This window comes from Salvia hispanica, chromosome 3 (genome assembly GCF_029641045.1).
Source record: "Salvia hispanica isolate PSC_SH4W2 chromosome 3, Shi_PSC_v1, whole genome shotgun sequence".
In the NCBI taxonomy this organism is placed as follows: Eukaryota; Viridiplantae; Streptophyta; class Magnoliopsida; order Lamiales; family Lamiaceae; genus Salvia; species Salvia hispanica.
The window spans coordinates 20,581,102-20,599,376 of NC_142694.1; the positions used below are offsets into that span (position 1 = coordinate 20,581,102).

Sequence of the window (18,275 nt, forward strand, 5' to 3'; positions counted from 1 at the left end):
ACAGGGGCAGAAAGCAGCTTTGGGGCACAAGCTGGAGTCTGCCCGATGCCCAGCGGACCGCTGCAAGCTACGCAGCGTGCCGCTAACGAACCGGGAGAAACACTTGCGAAAAAGGATGCTCACGTGCGGCACAATGGGATTGTACTCCCTTTTCAGCCAAAGAGGAAGTTGAAGCTTGAGGAGCAATTCAAGCATTTCTTGAATACGGTCTGCAAAGTACACATTAATATCTCTCTTGTTGAATCATTGTAGGAAATACCTAGGTATGCAAAATTACTTAGGGAGGTCGTGATGAGGAAGAAGAAACCTACGAAGGCAGATATTAAGTTGTCATTCCATTGCAGTGAGATCATTCAGCGAGAGAGGGCCGTGAAGCAGAGAGATTCCGACCAATTAATCATCAGGTGTTCGATTGGGGAAGGAAAGGTGGACAAAGCTCTCTGCGATCTTGGAGCCAGTATCACCATCATGCCACTCAAGTACTACGAAAAGCTCAACATCAAACCACTTACAACCGCATGATCGAGGATGTGTTAGTAAAAGTAGATGATTTCATTTTTTCCGCTGATTTCATTATACTTGTTATGAAAGTTGATAAAAATGTGCCTCTAATCCTCGGCATACTTTCTAGCCACAAGCATAGTTCTTATTGATGTAGGTAGGGGGGAGATCACGCTTAGCGACAATGCTAGCAAGTCCACCTACAAGATAGAGATTGAAGTGCTAAAATACGAGAAGGCACAAAGGGCCAAGATGGAGTACGAATGCAGGGTCGTGATGATGACCGATACAACAAAGCCTAAAGGGCCGAAAGAAGGGGAGGATTGTTCTAACCCTTCTATTTTTGTCATAAATGCTTTACCTCCAGCTCCGAAGAAGGGAAAGCCTAACCCCCCCTAAAGTTTCATCGCAGGAAAAAACAGAAGGGGAAGAAGAAAAAGAAGGCTCAGTCGCAAGCTGACCCCGAAGTTTATGTGATTAAGACCGCGAAAGGAAAATACAAATGGTGAAAAAGATGGGCACAAAATTGGTCCATTTCGCGGTTTTCAGTACAAGGGTCATATTGATTCGCCCACCTAGTTGGGTCACTTCAAGTCTAGCGAACGACTTTAAAAAAAAAGGTGCTAGTTGGGAGACAACCCAAATTCGTTTTCTTTTATTTTATTTTCCTTTATTTTCAATTTACACTTTTATTTTTGAAAAAAAAAAAAAATTCTCACGGCGGCCCCTGCATAATCCACAGCGGTCGTTACCGTTTTTACGCGTGTGCAGGTACAGGGTCGAGCCTTAGGGCGGGCCTAGTGCGGGACGTAGTAGTCGCTGTGTGGGCTGCAGCGGCCCGAGAGAGCGCGTGGTTTTATGATGTTCCGTTGTGGTTGCTGCAAAACGCGTAGCGGTCGCTGCGCGAGAGGCAGAATCGCGAAAGGTCAGTTTTTCTCACTTTCTTCATCATCTTTTCTCTCCATTCTCTCTTGCACACGACCCCCACACAAATTCTTAATCACACACACCCACACTCAAATTCATCCATTGCATCTCAATTCTCAAGCTTTCATCATCCAATTCACTCCAATTCAAGGTATGAATCCTATCTTAAATTTCTGAGTTTTTGTTTGAATTATTCCATGTATATTGTGCTATATTGTTGAATTGTTCAGTTGAGAAGTTTGTTTTAGTATGGGGGATGAGTTTGGTGTTGATATTTCGTGCTTTGAACGATTAAATTTTTGTTTTGGGTGATGGATTGTGGTTTTTGATAGTAATTTTTCCATCTTGTTCTTTGTTATTTATACATTGCAATCATGTTCATAGCATTGTGAGGCTATTATTACTTCCATGAATTGCAAGATTATAGAGATTATTGATTTATGATAATTATGTTGATACGTCTCTGTATGGGGGATTAATTTACCTTAGGGGATGGATCATGGATTGTTGTTGTTCTTTAGTGTTGGTATTGTCCTACATGTCTACATGATACACTTTAGAACACATGATAGGTACAAACTTGCACATCTTGAATGATTCTTGGATTTATTCTTAGTTGAGTACAAGTTTGGGGGAAACCGTTGTTTGTCCACTTGTTTGGTGCTCTTTTATAAGCTTGATTTTTCTTTGTAGGACAATGACAATAAGAGGGAAACCCGAAAACGTGAAGAGCTATGGCATTAGCCTTCCGTTAGATGTCCACAAAGCTATGTGGAAGAAGGTCTCGGCTAGAGACACAATGCCATCGAGGTATCCGCACGAGCTCCCCCTCGCCACGTTGGGGATAATTGAAGACTTTTGGGCATTGTGCAACGTCAGGGCGAGCAACGGTCTCAGCCACATATTTCGAGCAAGGTGGCCATCTTACCGAAGACTCACTCTCTAATTCCTTATCACTCTCAAGGTGAACAAGGTGCGCCGTACCCGCATCCCGAGTCCATTGACTTCTGCCTCGGCAACCACAACCATACCTTCACCATGGAGGGTTTGTGCGAGGTGTTCCAGTGCTACAACCCCAACCCCGGCGAGGAAGTGGAGTATGATTACTCCGACGTTTGGAGGGCCATGACCATAGAAGGAGAGGACTTCATCCCGGCTTATGCCAAGTCTTCCTCCATCCGCAACCCTGTCATTCGATAACTCCATCGGGCAATGACACAATTGATGTTTGCCCGAACCAACGGCGGAAGCGTCTCTCAAACCGAGATGGACGTGATTTAGAGTTTGCTCAACAAGAAGTGGATCAACTTTGGAATCCCTTTCACCATTTATGTCGACCGCATCTCCAAGAAGGATGGGAACACTATTTGTTGCGGAGGCTTAATTACGGCGATCGCGGAACATGTTGGCATCCCGACGACGGATTTTACTCTGGATATGGGTGAGATGTTTATCACCTATGAGGTACTGCTTGCGGTGGGCCTTTTGAATACAAATATGAGTAGCCAAGCATTCTTTTTACAGAAAGAGCGGGATCACTTTCTCGTTCCAATCCCGCATTTGACTAAGGTCGATACGTGGGACAATAAGGCTAATTGGGGCTTGAAACCGCCGCCCACCGGAGTGGTATTGAGGCTAACCCTGTTCAAGGGGAGTTCAAGAAGAGAAACATGCCGTTGCGCGTCCCCATCTTCGACCCGGAAGATGATTCCATCTTCGCCGCCATTGACCAATAACATGAAGGTGGAGAGCATTCACATGCTCAAGGGTAGGGGTGGGCAATTATACCGAAATACCAAAATACCGAACTTACCGTATCGAAAAAATACCGAAAATTCCGATTTATCGGTATACCATAGTTTTCGGTACAGTAGATTCGGTACGGTAACGGTATTATATTTCCTACACCGCGGTATATCGTGGTATACCGAATTTTTGGTTTACCGGTATATACCGTCATACCGAATCGTCGATATATACCGACACTTCGGTATACCGATTGATTTTATATATACAAACATAATATATATATATATATATATATATATATTTATATTGTATTTATACTAAAATTTAAAAATAGAATTCTCTATTATACGAAAATAAAAAATAGAATTGTTTTGTTGAATATTTTGGGTATAATAGATCTTTTTTTGGTATAACAGGTATAACGGTGTGTCGTACCGCAGTTCGGTATACCGCAAAAGTACGGTATACCGAAAACACGGTATGGTAATGGTATCAAAAACTACCTTACCGAATTTCCGGTATATCGAAAAGTTCAGTATGGTATTGGTGTGTGATTTTCTCATACCGTAACTTTCGGTACGGTATAATCCTGATCTATTTAGCAGATTATTTAGATAAATTCTATTCACGCAATTATCACATGTATCATGCTCACAACTTGAATTCATACACGTTTTAGCATAATTGAAATCCTAAAACAAGTTCCTACGGAGTTAGCCAATTTACCTTTCTGATTCTCCAAAGAATCGAAAATGGCTCGTGCATCCTCCACGTGAAGATCTTGATTACTAGACCACAGATCCTCTGACTGGTTCCTGGACAGTACGTTGATATCAGTGTGGGCTGATCTCACCAAAGTACAAGGACTCTATTAATGGAGGACAGAAAAACTGCTCACGGAGGGAGCTGAAGGACGAAAATTTCGTCCTCTCCTATACACTGAAGAGGATGAATTTTTAGTCTCTAAAATTGTGTGTATTCTGTCTCCTTTATTCTCCTATTTATATTAAGTCACATATTGGGCCCAGTCAGGGATCTATGGAAGGCTTTGGATATGGGCACCCCCAATTAGCTTTTCTCTAATTAAATTGAACCCACAATTTAATACAAGCTTATATTGGAATATTACGAACAACCACTACAGAAGTAATATTGCACTCCCCATCCAAATCCGAGATTACAGGTAATTCGGATTTCCAATATTTATTATTATTTATTTTCCGCGCTTAAGATAGAAACGTTCATTAATTAATTAGTGTCTGCTATGAACTTAATTAATTAACATATTTACTCCACGAGTGGACTCAGCAAGAAACACTTATTTATTATTCATAGAGTAATCAAACACCAGCTAGCTAGGTTCCGAATAATAAAGTCCTCGTTTCGAGCTCCTCTTGTGAACGTTATCAAACGAGACTCAGCTCGCGCACGATTCAATATAATAGCAATCCTAGCACCTATAATTATTAATCTACACTACCCAATATGCTAGGATTCTTGGATTACGAAAAACCCACACCTATTTGGCAAGTCAAAGTATTGCTCAATCAATACCGTATGCTCAATGCTAACGTACATTGATTAAGAAACAAATTATCAAGGCCAACGTCATCTTATTTCATTAAGGCGCACCTATTGGCAAGTCAAAGTACTGTTCAATCAATATTGTATGCTCAATGCTAACGTACATTGATTAAGAAACAAATTATCAAGAACAATGTCATCTTATTTCATTAAGACTTAGAAATAATCGAACTGACATTGCAACCTTTCACGATAGGTAGTCCAGGCCCATCTAGGTTGTGAAATTATTATTTTCTTTGTTCAGAACTGACCGTGTTATCTTACAGTGGACGATGCCCACAACCGGTCTACTAAAACAAAGACTTAGACTTTGTTACGTTGATTATACATTTAAATATGTAATAAACATCCATTAAATGTAAACATAACAACATTACGATAAAAATAATTTGTTGCATTAATTGGAAAATAAACTATAGAGTTTTGCAGTATCCAATCACTCGAAATGTGATTTCTAGTATACAAACTCTTACAATCTCTCACTTATACTCAAAACATTTTCGAGTACACAAAAAAAATGTGCACTACGTCTAGTTTCTCCTACTTATACCGAAAGCGAGTTGAGGTCTTGAATGAGTCGAACTCCCATCCTTTCTACATGTCGCTCGAACGGTTTGACCGCCAAAGCCTTAGTAAAGGGATCTGCCAGGTTGTTCTCTGACGCAATCTTGACCACTTGGATGTCTCCTCTCTGCACTATATCTCTTATGATATGATACTTCCTCTCTATGTGTTTGCTCGCTTTATGAGCCTGTGGTTCCTTCGAATTTGCCACAACACCATAATTATCACAATAAATGGTGATGCTCTTGGGCAGATTCGTAACCACACCTAAGTCCATGAGGAAGTTCTTGAACCATACAGCCTCTTTTGCAGCCTCCGAAGCGGCCACATACTCGACTTCCATGGTAGAGTCCGCAATGCATTTCTGCTTCACACTCTTCCAAATTACGGTTCCACCTCCTAAGGTGAACACATATCCAGAAGTAGATTTTCTCGAGTCCTGATCAGCTTGAAAATCTGAATCAGTGTATCCCAAAGGACAGAGCTCGGCTGCATTGTAAACTAGAGCATAGTCCTTAGTCCGTTTAAGGTACTTGAGTATGTTCTTTACGGCAGTCCAATGTCCTTGGCGAGGATTTGACTGATATCTCGCCACCATGCCAACAGCAAAGCAGATATCAGGCCTTGTACAAAGCATCGCATACATGAGACTACCAACTGCCGATGCATATGGTATCCTTCTCATCTCTACTATCTCAGATGGCGTTTTAGGGCACATCTCTTGAGACAGATGGACGCCATGTCTAAAAGGTAAGAAACCTTTCTTGGCATCTTGCATGCTAAAGCGTCTAAGTACTGTGTCGATGTAGGATTCTTGGGATAAGCACAACGTCCTCTTTTCACGATCCCTAAGGACCTTAATACCGAGAATGTGTCCCGCATCTCCCATATCCTTCATCTCGAACTGGTTTGACAACCATGTTTGTACTGATGACAACATCTTTTTATTGTTTCCAATTAGAAGAATGTCATCTACATATAAAACTAAGAACATAACATTCTCCTTTTCAACTTTCTTATAGACACAACTTTCATTCGGGCACTTTTCGTATCCAAACTTATGAACAGTCTGATCGAAACATTGGTTCCATGATCTAGATGCTTGCTTAAGGCCATAAATGGCCTTCTAAGCTTCCAAACCATGTGCTCCTTTCCCTTTACTGCATAGCCTTCGGGTTATTCCATGTAGATGGTCTCCTCAAGACTCCCGTTTAGAAACGCAGTCTTGACGTCCATCTGCCATACATCCCAATCCATGTAGGCTGATATAGACAAAAGTATCCGGATCGATTTGAGCATGGCCACTGGGGAGAAGGTCTCGTCGTAATCGACACCCTCCTTTTGGGTATACCCCTTGGCCACTAGTCTAGCTTTATAGACTTTAACTTGTCCATCGGGTCCACGTTTACGCTTGTATATCCACTTGCTCCCAATGGCTATACAGCCTTCGGGTAGGATAGACAAATCTTAGATGTTTTTGTCTACCATCGATTGTAGTTTCGAATCCATAGCTTTCACTCATTCGCTATGATCGGCATCCACCTGCGCCTCTGCAAAATTCCAGGGATCCAATACATTGCCGTCCGAGGAGTGATCCATAGATTCCCCCAGACCAATATATTTATTGGGCTCGTGAGAGACCCTCCCACTGCGACGCAGCACTACAACACTTGGTGTAGAAGTTGTAACTTCGGGAATTGTCTATACACTAGGTACTTGTTCTTGGTAAATGGAACTTGTGACAGACGTGAGCTCGTTAAGAGCCACTTCACTGATGGGTTTATGATTCATTACATAGTATTCCTCTAAGAATGTCGCATGAGTGCTCACAATGACTTTCTTATCTCGAAGACTAAAGAATTCATAAGCTTTCGATCCTCTAGGGTACCCTATGAACACACAAACCTCCGTCCTAGATCCCAACTTAGTTAGATTCTTTTCCAATACATGAGCCGGACAACCCCAAATATTGAGATGTGCTAGATTAGGCTTGCGCCTAGTCCACAACTCATAAGGAATGGTAGGTACGGATTTTGACGGTAAGTTGTCCAAAATATGACTCGACGAAAGCAAGGCATGTCCCCAAAATGAAATAGGTTGTCGTGCAAAACTCATCATCGACCGGACCATGTTTAACAAGGTCCTATTCCTTCTTTCAGCCACGCCATTCTGCTGGGACGTGCCCGGCGCGGTCAACTGGGATTCAATTCTCGCCACGGACAAGTAGTCTAAAAACTGTGCACTGAGGTACTCACCTCCGCGATCAGATCGCAGGCCTTTGATACTCTTTCCATGATACGTCTCCACATAAGCCTTAAACTCTTTGAACTTATCAAAAGATTCAGACTTGTGGCGCATCAAATAGACTTATCCAATTTTCGAGAAGTCATCAATAAAGGTGATGAAGTATCAAAAACCGCCCCGTGCCTCGGTTGACATTGGTCCACATACATCAGTATGAACGAGCTCTAGTACTTCCTTGGCCCTATTGCCCTTGGCCTTAAATTGTCTCTTGGTCATCTTGCCTTTAAGGCATGATTCACACGTATGAAAAGATTCCCTCTCTAGACCCTTTAAAAGGTCATGATCCACAAGAGAATGGATCCTCCTTTCATTCACATGACCAAGTCTTAGGTGCCATAAGTACATATCATTCATTGAAATAGAAGGTTCTTTTCTTTTCTTTGAAATTTTCGATGTTGTATTGAGTTCAGATTTGCGATTAAACTGTGTAGATGTGATTGTGTACAGATTGTTTTCCATGATATCACGATAGATATAAGAGCCATCTCTCTTAACAACGCAATTGTCATTAAAAGAAATCGAATATCCATCATAAACCAATTTAGAAACTGAAATTAAATTTCTTCTAAAGAAGGTATCAACAAAACATTCTTCAAAATAAAAAATCTATCACTACTAAAACGCAAATAAACATCTCCCACTGCTACGATCGCCACTTTAGTAGCGTCGCCCAGCTGGACCTCGATCTCACTATCACATAGCCGCCTTGTCGCCTGCATTAAGTCTGGATCAAAATAAATGTGATCAGTAGCTCCAGTGTCAATAACCCAAGTACGAGTAGATGTCGAAGCCAAACATAACTCAACCACTAGAGCTTGGTGCATACCTCTAGCCTTGCCCCTTTTAGGACATTCTGGCTTCCAATGCCCCTTCTGTCCACACTTGAAACACCTAGAAGACTTCTTATTAGTCTTCTGTCCACACTCCCCATCCAAATCCGAGATTACGAGTAATTTGGGTTTCCAGTATTTATTACTCCCTCCGTCCCAAGGTATTAGACCAACTTTCCTTTTTGGGATGTCCCAACATATTAGACTCATTTCCTTTTTTAGCAAAAAGCATCTATCTTATTTTATTCTCCACCTACTTTTTTCTCTCTTCTCTCCCCTACTTTTTCCCTCTCTCATACTTTACTCTCTCCACTTTAACTATTTAAATATCACTTCCTTAAATCATGTGCCCAAAAGAAGTGAGTCTAATACTCCGGGACGGAGGGAGTATTATTTATTTCCCACGCTTAAGATAGAAACGTTCATTAATTAATTAGTATCTGCTATGAACTTAATTAATTAACATATTTACTCCTAGAGTGGACTCTGCAAGAATCACTTATTTATTATTCATAGAGTAATCAAACTCCAACTAGTTAGGTTCCGAATAATAAAGTCCTCATTTCGAGCTCCTCTTGTGAACGTTATCAAACGAGACTCAGCTCGCACACGATTCAATATAATAGCAATCCTAGCACCTCTAGATATTAATCTACACTACCCAATATGCTAGGATTCTTGGGTTACGAAAAACCTGCACCTATCAGCTGACAGGCAGGACTCGACAACCAAAGTAGTTGCTGTGCGCAGAATGTTATCAGTCGGGCAGCGGCGTGGCTTTGATTCGAGATGGTGGAAGGGTGAGAGATTGATGAAAGCACCAGTTGTTAAGAGGTTTTTCTTCTTAAGCAATCAGTTCTCCGGGTAGAGCACTGAAACAAGAAATACGTTGATTAATCCGGCGCCCAAGTGTTTGGATCGGCGACGATCTCCGGAAGAAGAGTTCATCGCAAGATTCAATCTCGTCGGCAGCGATGAATAATAGAGTTTCTTGATACGCAACAAGATGGTGAAAATAATAGTTTCATTTATTTATTGATTCCTTAAAATGATAACAATCTCTCCTATTTATAATAATGTAATACTACTACCCTAACTTATTGAATAAGAAACAAATATCTAAATATAAATGGGAAAGATATGGTGAATAAATAGAAAACTAAATAATTGGAATATCCTATGATATAGGATCGTATCAAGCGGCGACTGTTCCAACTCTATATTATGTACACCACTATAACTTATAAGTGAGACATATTCATTTTGGGTCGTCCTATTATAAGTGACACATTTCTTTTCATGCAAAAAAAAAAAATCCCTTCGTATTCAAATAATAGAAACATTTGAAACAACAATGGTTTTAATGCACAACTGGTAAAGTAAGTGAGAAAAATTGGTAAAGTAAGAGAGAGGAAAAGAAAAATGTGTAAAATAAAAGAGAGGAAGAGAAAAAGTAGAGAAAATAGAATTAGTGGATTGTGGGGTCCATGTACTAAAATAGAAAGATTCTAAAGTTTCTATTTTTAAAGAACGGCCAAAAATTGAAATAGTTGCTATTTTTAAAAAACGGAGGGAGTAACACTTTATCTCTCTTATCTTATCCTCCTTCTACTTTTTCTCTCTACTTTTTTCTCACTCGTACTTTGTGCTTTCTTTATTTAACCATTACATAAAAACTTTGTCCTAAAAAACTACTCCCTCCGGCCGTCATTAGGAGTCCCGTTTGTTGATGGCACGCATTTTAAGAAATGAAAGTGGGTGGAAAAAAGGTAGTGGAATATGGGTACCACTAGTATGGAGTATTAGTTTTAAATGAAATATAAGTAGAATGAGTTACTGTAATGTGAGACCCTATTACCATTTATGGTAAAAGTGAATCGGGACTCCTATTCACGCACGCATTAAAATGGAAAAATGGAACTCCTATTCGTGGACGGATGGAGTATGTCCGTGTAATGAGATCGGAGGCAATAAAATTTATCGCAATTAAAAATTAAAATTCTACTAGGATACAGTGTCATTGCCTGAGGTTGAATATCTGCGCGCCTATGAGAGTTTTTGTCTCAATTAAAAAATATGTCTGTGGCCCACTGTGATTACTTAACTATCCAAATTATAATCATGAATAATAGAATGTGAAGGTTTCTGGATAAATGTGTTTTTTAATGTGTCAAATCTCAGGCAGTTTAGAACGAGATAAATTTATTTTTTCACTTACCTTTACTAGACAACAAAATTGATTCTACCTTGTTAGTTACCCTAAAACTTTAGCTTGTAACTTAGTCAAAGAGAGACGAACAGTTAAAAACTCATCCATAGCAAGAGAGAACAATAGTTGATGAATAAATCCAATGAATGTTAATGCTTAATTATTGTCGTGGGTAACACTAGGAAATAGTTAAAACAGACAATGACCATTGCAGTAATATCTAACTTGTCTATATTCTTACCAAAATAATGATTACATGTAGATAAAGTTTTATGAAAATCCAAATCAACTTTCACTTCATCAGATTACGGTTTTGCCCAAGATTTATATCAAATTTTGTCGCCTACATTGGATTGGACTGTTTAATTTAGTGTAGACTGTAGTGTGAGTAGTCAATTACATTATAATGAATATTGATGGTAGTATATTTTCACATCAAGTTCAATGAACTTGTATAGTGTAATTCTTTTTAAAAATATTAATTACACTCTTCTTCCTGTGAATACTATTTTCTTGAATAATTAAAGACTTGTGCCAAAATAATGTATTTTGCTATTATTATTGTCATCGAGATACTTCTCCTCCATTTTACCATTTTCGAGACGATTGAGATAAATATTGGTCACAAGATGCAATTTCTAAATTTTGCGATCAAGGCTTTGTTATAACTTAGATATCCTCGATCCAATTTAATTGAAGTCATATTTTGAGACAGTTTAAAGCTGAAAATTGAGTTAATTAATCCACATATTTTAATTAGTGCTAAATAACTCAAGATCAACGGTAACTATCTCAGACGAGGCATTATCGAAAAAGAGCCCCAAGTCGGACAAGCTGATATTATAGAACTAGACTTGGACCTAGAGAAAAGAAGAGAGAACACAAAATCAAGAGAGGGGAATTGGACTTCTTCATGTCTAAAATGCCCAAAATTTTAATTAAAAATAATTCTTGGAATTGATATTCTAGGGTATTTATAATGTCCCATAATCTATTCCGTATCTAGGATTTCCATCCAAATCCACATATGATGAGGATAAGGAAAATTTGAAATTCCTGGAATTTTCAAAATCCCATGTTTTTCACTCTTTTAGTTTTATTTCATATCCGTTCATGTCATCTAAATAATGAAATTATAAGGGCTAGATTATCGATTTATGGAGGTTGGATTGGCCTAAGATATTTGGACTTTCAAATTTTAAATCGAGGTTCAATTTAATTCAATATTAAGACTTTAAGAGGGTGACAACTAAAAACGCTATCCTAGCTTATTGTTTGACCTAGTGTAGCCGTGAAGCCATTGAACAAAGATTTAATGTACATCAATTTCCTGCTTTAAATATATATCAATATATTAGTAGATGTTTTTGGAGATGATATATATATGATAATCCTTTTCCAATAAATTATTGTGCAAAGTTAAATCTAATGTCGTTGTCTCCATGAAAATTTTAGGATCATGTCTGGCATGATTCGTGTTCCCCCTCACCATTTCAATTTTTCACACATTTCAAATGAATAAGAATTAGAAATCAATTTCAATCATTAGATTAAATGAGATTGCACGCCTCAGATTTTACTATTTTTTTTTAAATAGCTAAAACTAAAACATACTTCCTGGAAGATTTAGACTATATGTCGTTCTATGAGTTTGCACAATGATTAAGTAATAACTATTGTACCAAACTAAGATTAAATAGTACTTATTCGTTATTTTGATGCAAGCAGTAATATGAAAAGATAAATATAAGAACAAACGCTGAAGGAATGGACAATTAAACTATAATCTCAAAAATTATAGTTACAATAGCTTATAATCTTTCAATCAAAATAATGAATTATTAAGTACTCCCTCCGTCCCAGATTAAGAGTCACTGTTTGCCATAAAAGTTCGTCCTAGTTTAAAAGTCACTTTTAGAATTTTCCATATTTGGCCATACAATTTTACCCCATTATTCATCAAAATTACATAAAAATGTCATTATCTATATTAAAATAAATTAAAACAAAAATCAAAGGTCAAAAGGGGTCCACCTTCAACGAACTCCACCATCTCACTTCATTTATTACACACTCTATCATCTTACTTTATTTATTATACACTCCACCATCTCACTTCATTTATTATACACTTCAACTCTTTCTTAAAACCCGAGCCATAACAATAAGTGACTCCAAATGTGGGACGGAGGGAGTAGTAATATAAAAGGGTTCATTACCTATCAAATTCATGATTTGTCTTACACTTCAAAAATTTGAATGACAATAACAAAGTTTCAAAAAATTCTCAATTGTTACGTGATAACTTTTTAGAGGCAAATTCAAAGATTAATTGGTGCATTAAAAAATTTATGAATAGTTACATAAATGTATATTAACGTAACAATGTGAATAGCTAAACGACGTCGTTTTGAGTTTAAGAAATTAAAAATAATTGCTTGAGTTTGTGAGAGAATTGATAATTTTTAAAACTTCATGATTTGTCATTCAGATTTTCAAAAGTGCGAGAAAAATCAGAATTTGATCAAACTACATTAATTATTTATCCTAATTGGGTGACATAAATTCTACATAATCATGCAAAACAAGAAAAATAAAATGAAAGAAAATCAAAAGAATTGAAAATGGGCTCCAAATCAGGTCTCATGAGCTTATTGAATTTCAAATTTTCTACATATATATTTTCAACAGCAAATTTATAGAGATTTGGTCGTTCCTATTGGGATACGAATACGATGAATGAAATCGAACTCAATTTAATTATATTGTGATAAACAATTTATTTTACTATTTTCCACTATTCTCTCCGTCTAGCTTGTTCATAAAAGTTTCCTAGATTTGAACGGCTAATATTAGAAAGGCTCGACACCGACCACTGTGTCAAAAGTAACCCTTCAAACTCCAAACTTAAACGTGTTAAGAATCTTTGCCAGACATTGTGACCATTGTGTTGGGAATTTCTTTTTCTTTGAGAGGGACGATTCGGAAACGAAGATTATGGAATAAAAATAAGTAGTATTCTTGATACAGACTCTCACGATTTCTACTATGGGTCAAGCACAGAGGAATGAGGCATCGACAGCTATTCTAGTGGTCCTTTATTGTTTTAATAAAGTAGTTACAAGTCACATTTTCGGACACCCATATAGTATTACGAGGGAAGGGGTCGTTAAAATGACAACACCTCTTAAAATAACACTATACCACCATTTCTAGCCAATTATTTGTACACGTGAACGAATAATAAGCTGTCATGTGGCAATAAAAGAAATGTTCAACTGTAAAAATCTCGGCCAGCAATATACAACACTGTATACGGCAATTTTTTCTCTCCAACACGCTATACAACAATCTATAGATTGTTGTGTAGCGTTTATAATATTGTTGTGTAGTGTTTATAATATTACTGTATATGTGGTACCACGGTGTCACTTTAAGAGGTGTTTTCATTTTAACACAAACTTACTAGGGAAATCTTAAGTCTATATATATTTAATCGTGTAAAATTTGAATAGATCTCGCTTAGTCACTATGGTATTTTTAATTGCCAACAAAATATATATAAGAGGAAATCACATGTTGTATATTGTTTCAGTAATCACATGGATTGTTTCATTCCAATGTAGACAATTTAACAAATTAATGTTTAAACAATAACATAGTGGGAGAATTATGTACAGAAGAAAAAGAGAGAATGAAGTATGAAATGAAAATAGAGAACAAATTAGGAAAGAAATAAAGTTTTTGTAGAAAAATAGAAATGAATATGACTCGACTGTTTTAGGACTGTTTAAAATAAACACAACTCAACTATCTTGGGACAAAGGTGATGGACTAATTTAGTAAGTAATTTAAAACAGATTTGGGCCTTATTCTGGCTATTTCCAATAAACTAAACACGCCCTTAATAAATTATACCTAGCTATCTATTCATAACCTATGTAGAAAATCCAAATTGCAACTAGATGGATGCCTCGTCATTGCCATCTATAGAAAGTCTACTCTTTAGGAAACTAAAAAGATATTGCCAATCATGGTGTTTAATTAAATCAAGGAATATCACTTGATTTTTTCAAAAAGCTTCAACCTATCATCACCCAAGTTAGAGTTGTAAGCTGATTTCTTGTATTCGGACCAAGTGAATTCCTCGTACATGCTTTCTTCACCTTCCTCCATTAATGAGCATAAAGGTACAATCTTTTCATTCAATGGTGGCCCTCCAAAATATATCATTGACACCCTTGATTTGAGGCAATTTGACACCACTCTATGCTTCACACTCTTAAATCTTCCATTGGTCATCACCTGCATGCAACCAACCCCTTCATTTTATTACATCTAGTGTTTTACTACTACTATATTTCCATTTTAATTTACCGTGTATAAGTAAATTGAGCTAGGGACTGTGATTTTTTATGAATTATAGTAATTGATCACATATGTGTATCTAACTCAACTCATACTCCCTCTAGCTTCTAAAAATAAGGACTTTGAGGATGACAAAATTTTTATACGAAATTAATAAACTAAGAAAGAGGAAACAAAATTGATCAAGGTATTATTAGTGTAAAACTCATAAGAGAGGAAAAAACTTGTCTAAACAAAAGCTAATTAATTTCGTACTTATAAAAGAAAATGGCAAAAAGAAGACTATTGTTTAAAGACTGATAAATTATAAAAGAAGAGTTAAAATCACATGACGTGATACACAACTGTTGCTCCGACAATCTCTACTGTTTTTTTTTAAGTTCGAAATAATAGAAAGAATAAAGATATATATAGTACTCCATCCGTCCTTAAAAATAGAGGCAATTTCTTTTTTCATTCTTCTCTAAAAATAGAAACTTATTTAAGCAAATTTCTTTTTCTCTAATGAGATGAGGCCCATTTTCTACTAACACATTTTTTTCTATATCTCACTTCTATTTCTAATTTTGCATTAAAATCTGTGCCGTTTTAAAAGTTTCTATTTTAATGGGACGGTGAGAGTATTTTCTTAAAAAATATCTAATAAATTGATAATGACAAATCCAATATGGGCCGGGCAGACTCTTAAAAGTCTGACGGCAATCGGAAATCTGCATGAAAACTATAGTTGAATAAAAGGCAGTTATATTTTCACATAAGGTCAATTTATTAGGCATAATGTGTTAAGTACTCTATTTACCTGAAGAGAATCTCCAACACTAAAGTAGAAAGAGGTTTGATCAGATGGGACAGCAGCCCATGTACCATTTTGCAGACGAATTTCGAGGCCCGGTGCGTTGCAAGATCTCAAAACCGACATTATTTGAGAGTCTGTGTGCTCACCAAATCCGATCAAATTCCGGCCACTCAATGCCTCAAGATATGGGCACGGCCGGTAGTGATTCAGCCGGAAACACGAATCGCTCTTCTCGTCCCCTACGAGGCCGCTCAGGCAGCCCCTCGGCCCAATTCCCAGCTCCTCAGAAATCATCTCCAAAACTTCCTTCAGCATTTTTGCCACTGCCGAGACATACTCGTCCGCAGCAAACCTGATAAAACCATCCCACATTGGAGAATTAGAAAATGTACTAGTAATAGTATATATATGTGCAAATTGCAATTCCTAGTTATAGCATTAAATGTCATATTTTTCCATTTTTTATCCATTTGTCAATAAATGTCACATTTCACTTTCATCGCTTTTGGCAAGTGGTCCACATATTCCACTAACTAACTGTACTCATATTTTATTATAAAATTAATTTTATTATAAAATAAATGTGAAAAAAAAAAAGTAGGATCCATCTTCGTTAACCTTTTACAAAAGTTAAACAATTTTTTAAAACGCGACATTTATTGGCAAAAGGAGGGAGTTTATTTTAGAAAGTGTCATAGGAATGAAACTGTCAGCACTTATTCGAAAGCAGACAATATCATACTAATACCATAGAGTTTCAGAAATGGCGGGAAAATTGGGTTTGTGGAGCATGAGAGCGGGGCGGGTGGAGAGGAGGAGGTATTCGACCCAGCCCGTGTCACCGTTGGGCCCGATTCTCGTGTTGCCATAGCCAAACGGGCTGGCTGGGCCCGACCTGTCCTTTTCTTGCTGCGGCAGTGCGAAGAAGTCGACAGCCTCCGATTCCAACATGGCCACGAGCTCTAGTGAGATTCCGTGATTGATAACCTTAAAAAATCCAAACTCTCTGCAGGCTTCGACGATGAGTTTCTTGGCGGCGATGGCGTCCGACATGTCTATGACGGGAACTCCGGTGAATATATCAGAGGTGGATTTGCATGTTTGGAAGTTGGCCAAGTCTGTATGAACAACTGGTTTGGATAAAACCACCATGTTTTTGTGAGAAAGAGAAAGAGAAAGAAGCATTTGGATTAGTGGTAATGTTTGAGAATATATAAGGCAAGAACAATAATTGGTCCAATATTTTTAAAAATATCTTCTATTAACGTTGTTGAATGAGAATCTATATTGCAATTTATTTTTTCGTATTTCACTTTTTTCAGTAAAAATTTCATGCTCCTTCCATATTAAGTTGGCATAGTGACTTGATATAGCTCATTAATAATTTCTTGACAAATGAAAATTAAAAATATCCACATGTGATATCAATTAAACACAAATTCAATGAAACTAATTGCACGTAATAGACACCCATTAATTATGGAAAGTGGCATTATACTAGACTTGCAATATACTGCTCCTACAATATATATGTATACTACTGTTAAATATGGAATACGTTTATATACTTCTTAATGTAATAATATTTCACATAAAAAAAAGTAATCATATTACATTATTTTTCATGTAAAAAAATTACTATATTACAACTCTTTGATAGTATTTAAGATTTTATTAGTGAGACCATTTATTCTTATTTTATATTTATATATATACAAAAGTTTTATACAAATAAAAATTATGATTATAAATTATGACCATTTAAGATTTTGTTAGAATACTAAGTAATCAATTATATTTTTAATATTTTCTTATTAACATGTAAAAGTTAAGAAATATATTGCAAGTTATCATCATGTAAAAAATCAAGATATACTTAAGAGTATGATAAGAAATTATAAGCTATAGTCATAAAAATTTTTTTATAAATGTCATATTCCAACCCCTCTAACGTATATATTTATAATAAACCAATACAAATTAAAATAAAAAATTTATATATTAATTATTCTACCATCCAAATACTATAATTATAAAATCCATCATTATTAGACTTACTTACAAGTATTCTAAATCCGCACATATAAATAAACATCAAATATATAAACAAATTTCAATCCATATGCATATGCCTATCTGTTCAATTTATTATTCTGTGACAAATCAAGTCTGGTATCTGCCCGGGATTCCATTGTATATGACCCGAAGGTCCATTGCCATTGTATATATGACCTCGTAGGTCCCATTGCCATTGTATATATGACCTCATAGGTCCCATTGCCTTTGTACATATATATATGACCCGAAGGTCCATTGCCATTGTATATATGACCCGTGGGTCCATTGCCATTGTATATATGACCTCATAGGTCCCATTGCTATTGTACATATATATATGACCCGAAGGTCCATTGTCATTGTATATATGACCCGTAGGTCCATT

The 18,275-nt window shown here is 36.8% G+C and overlaps 1 protein-coding gene across 1 annotated transcript; it reads right to left on the minus strand.

Moving 5' to 3' along the window:
* Positions 1–14,425: 14,425 nt before the first annotated feature.
* LOC125212685 (gibberellin 2-beta-dioxygenase-like) lies at positions 14,426–17,028 on the minus strand. Its single transcript, XM_048112915.2, has 3 exons — positions 16,581–17,028; positions 15,836–16,184; positions 14,426–14,973 (listed from the first exon to the last, which is right to left on the minus strand). The coding sequence occupies exons 1-3, from the start codon at positions 17,015–17,017 to the stop codon at positions 14,728–14,730; spliced, it is 1,032 nt and encodes a 343-aa protein (XP_047968872.1). The 5' UTR covers positions 17,018–17,028; the 3' UTR covers positions 14,426–14,727.
* Positions 17,029–18,275: the final 1,247 nt, after the last annotated feature.

Bases quoted from the DNA above. Each gene is read 5' to 3' on its own strand.
- LOC125212685 (XM_048112915.2), bottom strand. From the start codon at position 17,017: ATGCTTCTTTCTCTTTCTCTTTCTCACAAAAACATGGTGGTTTTATCC. The intron at 16,185-16,580 runs GTATTAGTATGA...TGGTTTTATCAG, and splicing joins GCCATTTCTGAAACTCTATG to GTTTGCTGCGGACGAGTATG. The intron at 14,974-15,835 runs GTAAATAGAGTA...GGTTGCATGCAG, and splicing joins GTGTTGGAGATTCTCTTCAG to GTGATGACCAATGGAAGATT.